Genomic DNA, 8676 nt, shown 5'->3' with positions numbered 1-8676 from the left:
ATTCACTGGTGCGGTGCATGCAGCAGCGGCAACAGTGGCAGTGGCAGTAAAGATGGCGCACAAGCAGCTAATGGCAAATTAAAAAGGTGATCCCGGCTAGCTGATTCATTGACTGCACAAAATTTGGTTGTTTTTGCAAAAAATAGAAGTGAATGAAAAGACGCACTTTTGCCTAAGGTTAGTCCTCATCGCTTCCAACATCATTACAGTGACTTCAGTTAATAGCAGATACCTCGATTATGCCGTACAGCAAGAGTGTGTCACTGTTTTCAGCTGTACTGATAAGTAGAATAGGCAGACGACCACTGTTGTGTTGCTCCTTGCATAATCTTAGTACCAGTATCGCACTCTTGATTAGCCAGTTTCCTTCTCATCTCCATGCATCAGCATCAGCAATAACAGCAACATGGATGCTCAGTTTGGAAAATAAAGGTCATAGGTTGAGCAGTCAAGTAAAAGGAGGACAACAGCAAATTGATGATCAAACTTGTGATTTTATTTACGTTCACTATGCGTACAATTTAATTGTGATTGTTGAACCAAACAAAAAGGCAAATCAGATCAGTCAATAAATATTGGTGGTTTGAATTTTTTGTGCTCATCACTTATTTGTCATGCAGATGCTGAACGCAGTCCTTGGCGTCCTTTCCTTCGCACTTCAGAAGGCTGACACTGTGATGGGAAGAGGGGAGAAAATAGTTAAACAACAGTTTTTAAGCGTTCGTTCATGCTCTTACCAGTCCTTGTACTTCATTCCGGTAGACTTGATGACTGCCGCCTCGCCGCAGTGTTCAATATCCTTCAGGCAGTGGCCCTTCTCAATGTCGTGGCCCATGCACTTGATGAAAGCAACGCCGTCATGGCCAAAATGCTTGAGGAAGTTCTTCAGCTTAGATAAGAAGTTGTACTCAGTCATGCCCTCCTCATCAACGGGCGAGGCCATGGTGCCCAGCACCAGGAAAGCGGCAAGAACGGCGAAAAGCAGAACTAAAAAACACAAACAATGTTGTTTTTAGTTTAAAACATTTTATTTGTTGCTAAAAACTTACCCTTCATGTTTAGAAGTAAGGTTTTTGGTTTGGTTTGTTTTGTGTTATAAACAAGAAATCAAAACTCAAATGTAACTTCCACGACAAACTGCGCGGACTATTTATTTGTTTTACAAATCCTTGGCTGGCCAAGTCATATCAAGCGTGATCACCTCACTTTACTACCACACTGGTTATGTAGAGCAATCCAACCACCTCAAGGAGGTCTCACATGTAGAAACAGTAGTTTGAGTGCCTTTCTGTTCTTCTCTTTGTCTACTTAGCGACGGGGCAAATTATGTTCAGATACTTTTGGTTTTGCTGTTGCTACCGTTAAGAGTCTCAATGAGATAGGAGACATTTAAATATTTAAAAATACTTGGCAGCTAAGCAAAGTATACTGGCATTGAATTTGCTTTAGCCACAGAAACTGAATGTTTATTTAAAAAATAAATTTAAAACAGCTTTGCATTTTGAACTAGTTAAGGCATTAAAACGCTGTAGTTTTTGGAAAAGGATTAATTAAGCAACACTTTAGATTGGGATTCTCCTCTGATAAAAATGTGGTGACGCCAGTTTTAAAATAATAATAATAATTTGCAATCTCGCAGATTTTTAAGATCCGGGATCTCAACACGCTGCACAGTGTTTTATCTTTGGATAAAACTGGATAAAACAAGATAAACAATGCCGTAATGATTATTGTCAATATTTATTTTAATTTACTTGTCAGTGCCACTTGAAGTCACCTGACTGTACCATTTTTGTATGGCTGATTAGCAATTGAAAGAGAACAAATGTTTGCAAAACAGACAGAACATTTTCTTCTTTGCTTCAGGATTTACAGACTCGAAGCTAGGTAATGAGCACAGGAAGCTCCACCATTTCCAAGGCACTTAACTACGGACAAACACTGAATTTGACTGTGGTGTGTGTACATGCAGTGATTAGTAGTGTCAGCACAGGTGTTGGTCCACTCGGGGCCCATGCAGATGAGGAAGGCCATGCCTGACTTGCCGTACTTGGTCAGAAAAGTCGAGTAAGTAGAGGCAACAGATGAGGGCAGGCTAAAGCAGTATTCTCCAGGATTGTTGTTGTGCACATCATCTGGCATTTTTCTAAACGCAACTACACCACTAACAATTGCGGCCAGCAAAAGAACGACAATGAAGGCTGTGATAAAGTGTAAAAATTTGAGTTAACAAGTTGTGTTAGAAAAATTCTTGTTTTGTACCTTTCATTTTCTTGGTTTTTGACAAACTTGATTGTGTTTTTTAAAAAAAAGTATTTGTTTTGATACTTTAAAATGGGAAAACGCTTGCTTTTTATAAGAAAACACAGTTGTTGCAAAGAAAATAGTTTCGTCGTCAAGGATTATTATTTCTTTTTTTGGTGAACACGTTTCAACCGTACATCGTATTGCATTATTTTTTCATGTTTATTAAAAATTACAGTTATTATAATAAAATCAATTATATGTGCATACAGCGGTAGAGTAAAAAAAATCAAATTTAGAAAGCAGCTGCAACAGAAAAAGCTGCAGAATAATGCAAGCAAATGAGAAACCTCCTCTTTGGTTGCTCAGGGCTGAAGGGGTGAGCTGAGTTGCAGCGCTTTGTGTTGTAATGCAATCAGGGCAAAGAAAGAAAAAGAGGTGTGTTCACTTGGAGTGCGAACCACTGGCGCCACTAGAGCCGCTGGCGCCGCTAGAGCCGCTGGCACTGGAGCCCTTGGAAGAGGATCCGTGGCTGGATGAGCCGCCATGACTGCTGCTTCCACCTCCTGACTTGCTGGCGCCACTGCTGCCACCCGAGGAGCCGCCCTTTGAGGAGCCTGACGAGCCAAGAGAGGTGTTACTGCCGCTGTGGTGACTGCCTGACTTGCTGCCCGAAGCGCCCGAGCCGGCCGACTTGCTGCCACTTGGGCGTGATCCAGAGAAGCCCGATCCTGAGGCGGCCGATCCAGAACTGCCGTGACTGCCACTCATGCCCGAACCGGACGAATGTGAGCCCGAGGCCGCAGATCCACTGGCTGGGCGGCTACCACTGCCCGCCTGGGAGCCACTGCCCGAGGGGGCGGCCGATCCTGCCTGAGAGCCAGACGGATGCGAGCCCGAAGCCATGGAGCCACTAGCTGGGCGACTGCCACTCATCGGCGCAGCCGATCCATGCGAGCCCGAAGCGTGAGAGCCAGAGGCGGCCGCCGATGAACCGGAAACGTAGTTGCTGCCACTGCCCGAGGCGCGCGAGCCCGAGTGCACTGCACTCGATCCAGAAACGTAGTTACTGTTGCCCGCTCGGGAGCCACTGGCGCTGGCGCTGGCAGTCGGGTCGAGCTCATTGTCCGTCAGCACCTGACAGCGCTCAAAGACCTTGGAGCCAAAGCGAGTGTCAATGCTGTCGGCAATCGGCCCGGCAGAGGTGGTGCGCGCCGCAGAGCCACTCGCGTGAGAGGCTGATTTGGGAGCAGTGCCACTGGCGCCAGCGCCGGCAGCAGAGCCAGCTGGAGCGCCACTAGACCCGCCGACGGCAGTGCCTGACTTGCTCTTACGAGTGCCACTGAAGGAGGACGATCCGGGGCGGCTGCTTGAAGGGGCACGACTGCTGCTGCCGCCGGGAGAGGTGGAACTGCCTCCACGAGAGCCCGAAGAGTGGGCAGAAGAGGAGCTGCCGCCGTGTGAAGAGCTGCCGTGTGAAGAACTGCCCGAGGAGCCGTGCGAAGAGCTGCCAGAGCTGCCAGAGCTGCCAGATCCTGAAGTGTGAGTCGATCCGGAAGAGCCTGAAGCACCCGATGAGCCCGACGAGTGGCCAGAGGAAGCTCCCGAGCTGCCTGAAGTGTGGGTGGATCCCGATGAGCCAGAGGCACCGCTTGACTTGCTGCCTGATGAAGCTGACGAGCCGCTTTTCTTGCTTGAAGACATTCTTGGCGATCTGAAAGTTAAGTGAGAGAGTGATGCAAGTAAAGCAAACCGAGAAAGGAAACCAGCCAGCCAGAAAACAAAAGTGAAAAAGCCACTCAGCACTGCAGTTTCACTTTATGCTGACTGATTTTTGCTTTTCGAATTGACAACAACTGGTGATGATTCGCAATTAGGATTGTACACGTTTGCAAATTGATTGAGCAAAATTATTTGTTTGGTGTAGATATCAATTTATTGAGGACTACTATCAACTTCACTGCTAGTACTACTGTCAGTTACAGGTGAAACGGGATGCTTAAAAGCTGATGTTGGTGCAGGTGCTGCTGCTGCAGAACTTGCTGCAGCGCTGGAGGCTGAAGTTGACGGTAAAGGAGGACTATTGGTGACCATTCCTCGGGCCACATTGCTCCAGGCACCTGGATTGACCACTCCACCTTTACCACCATCACATTCTTCAGGTGACAGAGATAAAGTTTCTTGAGGATTAACTTTGGGAGATTCCCCTACATCTTCTTCACTGCTGGGATTGAGAGATGAAAGTGTACGCATTTTAGTTAGCCGTTTTCCTTTTTTGACTTCGGAGACGGATGAAGAAGTTGCGGCTCTTGCATCGACATTGTTGGTGGCAACGCTGGATGCTAATCGACTGGCTTTTGGAAGTGGCAGATGTGGTTGTTGTGGTAATGGTTGTTTCTTTTTCTTCTTCATTGGATTTTCTTGCTTCACCTTACCTTTAGCCTTAACTCGGATGGCTAGAACTAGTTCTTCCTTCTGAACGTCTCTAGTGGTGATGATGGTGCTGTCTGTCTGCTGTTGCTCGTTTCCTGCTGTCACTTTTTTTCGCTTCACTTGCTTCAGAGGCTTCATCTTTTGATTTTCCATCGTTGATGAGAACAACTTTAGCTTTTTTAAGTCCGCCGATTTATTGAGGCTAAAGACTGAAGAGAATGTTCGCTCGTGTTTCAGTTTTCTTTTTTCCAGGATTGTCGAATCAACAGCACTATTCTTTGCCTGCTTCTTGGATTCCACAACACCACTTTTCTTATCTTTTAAAATAATTTTTCCCTTTTCATCGACTTCATCACCCTCACCACCTTCATTGTCTCCGTAGTTCTCGTCGTCACTGTTGCTTTTGTAGTAGCAGTAGTAATAGGCACCTCCAGCGGCCACCAATATTAAAGCAAGGTAGACAAAAATGAAAAAACCATCAAAAATATCACTCCAACCTTGAGTAGTGAAGGCAGTTTTAGAAGGTGGTGTTGCCGTTATATTTGGCCGAGGGAATTTATAATTGTAAAGCCAAACGCTTGCCAAACCAAGTGCAATCAAACTCCCGATAACGGCAGTTTTTTTGGTACACTTAAAACCTGAAATAAAGAAGATGCATGGATGAGTTTTATAATTAGTTTTACATTTTGCTAATCTTACCTGAATGTTTCTTTTCACCTTTAACAGTTTGTTCTAGTTTGCTCTTTGTCGTCGTCAATTCCTTCTTGTTGCCAGACAGTCGCTGAAAGAGCGCAAGGTAAAGGAGCACCTTGACTCGTGCAGTGTACAGAGCAATATACTGCTCTTCGGTGTCTTTATACGCAAGTTCCTCGCGATATTTTTTTGGCCCTTGTTTGCGAATCTGCTCCCTTTTTACGCAGTTTCGCAGCACACACAGCCAAACAATTTCATCGATAATCTCTACAAGATTCACCGAGTAGGGTTCTTCGTTTATGTCGATCCCTTGGGATGACTTTCGCAGTGATGCTGTTTTGAGAAAAAGCACATTAACGGCCTCTTCGGTGAAACCGTCAGACGAGTGGAAAGTGATGACTGTTTTATCCTCTACTTTCTTTGAAGTCCAAGCCAGATTCTGCAGTGTTTCTTTCATAACTTCAAAGGTCTTGCTGATATCGTCCTTACTTGCAATCAGTAGTTTTACCGTGACCAGCAAATCGGCAAGGTTCTGCACAATGACCTCTTTTGAAACTTGATTTTTGTTGGGCTTTTTTATGTGGTAAGCATTGTCCAGTCTTTCGTTGTTGGCGAGACTGTCCATCAACATATTCCAAATTTTGCTTTTTGTCGCTTTTTCTTTCAGATGTGTGCTGACGTACATGTCATACTTGTCTACCAGAGGTTTCAGAATGTCGGTATCTCTTTTGAGCATCTCTGAAGTTGCATCTTTGCTGTAGTAGGCGGTGAACAGATGGGCGTATTTGGGCAGTGTATTAGTGGACTTTTTGTCAAATAAAGTCAAACAAATGCTGGTAAGCAACAACAACACAATCAAGTAAACTGCTGCTTTCATTTCAAGTCAGGGATGAAAAAGTGATTGAGATGAATGAGTGAAAAAGTGAGTCATTAAAACAAGAGTAAATAATCCTTTTTATGTTCAACAAAATAAAAATTTAGAATTTTGTATGTGTCAATTGTTTTAGCAAAAAGCACAAGGCTTAGTATTTTTCTCGTTTTTGAAAAATCATCATAAAAAGCATTCCTGCGTAGGAGAACAACTGAAAAAATGATGGATTTGATAGAGTTATTCAGGGCATTTCATTAGTGCACTCCATACCATCTCGAACATTTTAGAGTTGATAGGATAGTTGTTGAGCAGTTTAAAGCCAATGGACGATATGGCGTCGTAGTTGGCCGTCAAATTGTCCTCCTTGAGAAGTTCGACAAGGGTGAACCGTCGCCGTAGATGCGAGTGAAAGGTGAGCGCCGTCTGCTGCGCTTTTCGGTGCAGTCGACAGTTACCGTAGACCAGCAGTGAGCACTGCCAGGTAATTAGCACCAAAATGGCAAAAAAGGCCAGGCCAAAAGTGCGGAAAAAGGCGCGCTCCACAAAGCCCAACTGGTGAGTTGGTGTGAAGATGGAGAGGTAGGTGAAGTTGCAGCTAAGCAGCACATAAGAGAGGTAGTTGACGGTGAGGTATTTGCACCAGAAGGCATTGTGACCGCAGATCTCCTCAAAGAGAGCAGTCATCTGACCACTGATCAGTTGGTATTTGCTCCACAGATGGTGATAGTGCTGCTGCACTTGGTTTGGCTGGCCTATTGAAAGATGATGCTGTTGTTGTTGCAAGTGTTGCTGATGACTGAATCGACGGGTAAAGGGAAGTGTCACAATTCGGGTCAACAGTTGACTGAACTGCGTCATTCGGTGTTGTTGCTTGATTCGAATGTAGCTGGCAGTCAGACAGAAGTTAATGATCAGGTTGATGTTGCCTGTAGTGTTACAAAAATGTAATTGACCAGTTGGTGCTTTTTTGTTTCTATACTCACTGTCAGTTGAATAGGCAATGAAGAAGTTTGTCGCCAAAAGAAGAAGTTGATCATGGAGGCTAGAGGTCCATTGAGTGACCAGAAAGTAGCTGCAAAAACTGTCAATGGCCAGAAAGGAGAAGAGCACATTGCCCAACAACAGTGGTCGAACTTTGCGTCGGAAAGCCACTATTCGGCTGCTTTCATAACGTGACAGCAGTCGGCCATTCTGAACAATCTCACATATTTCTTTTTCTTTATCATTTGTTTTCATAAACAAGTGCATTGTGTATTTGCCCGTCAGCTGATCGGTGAGCAGACAACCAAAGATAAGGCAGGTCATGGTGATGATCAACAGCAGACTAGTGTCGGTGACTGGCCAGAGAACACGTGGAAAGATGAGGTGAATCCACAGAGAGGGAATTTCTGGCTCAAAACGATTGACAGCAGAACTGAGCAAAGTGTCGGTGATGATGTACAGCACAACTAGGTTTGGTATGCAGTAGTGGACGTTGACAGAACTTACCAGTTCACTCAAAGTTTCATATTTTGACAATCGTTTCTCTAATTTTGGCATTTTTTGACTGTCATTTTCACTCAAAAGTTGTTGCTTTTTTACGCCGTACAGCTGTGCGTCTTTTACTGTGTCAAAATCGTGGTAGAGAATTTGTATGTGATTTTTGCAAACACAACAAAAACGTTTAATTATTTGTATTACAGAAATATGATTGTGAAAACGTTGCATGATTTTTTTATTTTTGTCACAAAAAACAAATTAAATAAGTTTTTATAAAAATTTTAAATTTAAAAATAAATTAGCTTGATTTTTGTGTTGCAATTTAAGCATGTTTTAATTTTGTAAAGCTGTCAAAATGAAGAAAAATATTAATTTTTCTAATAAATCTGTTATATTAATTCAATCGTGTATTTTTAATTCATTTAACGATTTTTTCACAGTAACATTTTGTAAGAGAGTAGATCATTACTCACAAACAGGTATATTTAAAAAACTAAGGTTACAAAAAACAAAAAATACGATTGCTTTAAGCCTAATAAATAAAAAATTATTTTTTTGTTTTAAAAAAAGTTATAAATTATAAATCAATTAATCGAATGCGATTACATTATAATTTAAAAGTAAAAAAATTTCACAATACCCAGGCCTACTATTCACTAACTTAGCCAAGCTAGCAAAAAAGACTGTCTAATATCTGTTTGTCTAATATACAACTGTATGGCGACTGGGACTTTAAAAACATTTTAAGTACAAAATATACAATTAAAATCCTAATGATTAGCACAAGTTAACATGATAAGATGCAACTCAGAGGTCCGGCTGCAGCAAAATAACTGCTTAGTGATTGAGTAGTTTTTATTTAAATGCTTTCCCAAGTATCAAAAAGATTTTACTCGTTTGTTGCTCGTCCACCTGGTTTATTCAAGCAAACATGGCCAAGCTATCCTACATAATTT

At 42.9% G+C, this 8676-nt stretch overlaps 1 protein-coding gene across 1 annotated transcript; it reads right to left on the bottom strand.

The window, feature by feature from the left end:
- Window positions 1-2688: 2688 nt before the first annotated feature.
- On the bottom strand, window positions 2689-3948 carry LOC128982699 (uncharacterized transmembrane protein DDB_G0289901-like). Its single transcript, XM_054401639.1, has one exon. The coding sequence runs from the start codon at window positions 3946-3948 to the stop codon at window positions 2689-2691; it is 1260 nt and encodes a 419-aa protein (XP_054257614.1).
- Between the last annotated feature and the right edge of the window lie 4728 nt (window positions 3949-8676).

The sequence above is a fragment of the Macrosteles quadrilineatus genome, unplaced genomic scaffold (genome assembly GCF_028750875.1).
Source record: "Macrosteles quadrilineatus isolate MER2022 unplaced genomic scaffold, UCM_ALF_1.0 Scaffold_1000__1_contigs__length_23002, whole genome shotgun sequence".
Classification (NCBI taxonomy): Eukaryota; Metazoa; Arthropoda; class Insecta; order Hemiptera; family Cicadellidae; genus Macrosteles; species Macrosteles quadrilineatus.
This window is presented reverse-complemented; position numbering and strand designations above follow the sequence as displayed.

What these genes read in the sequence shown, in the direction of transcription:
- LOC128982699 (XM_054401639.1), bottom strand. Translation starts at nt 3,948, where the DNA reads ATGTCTTCAAGCAAGAAAAGCGGCTCGTCAGCTTCATCAGGCAGCAAG.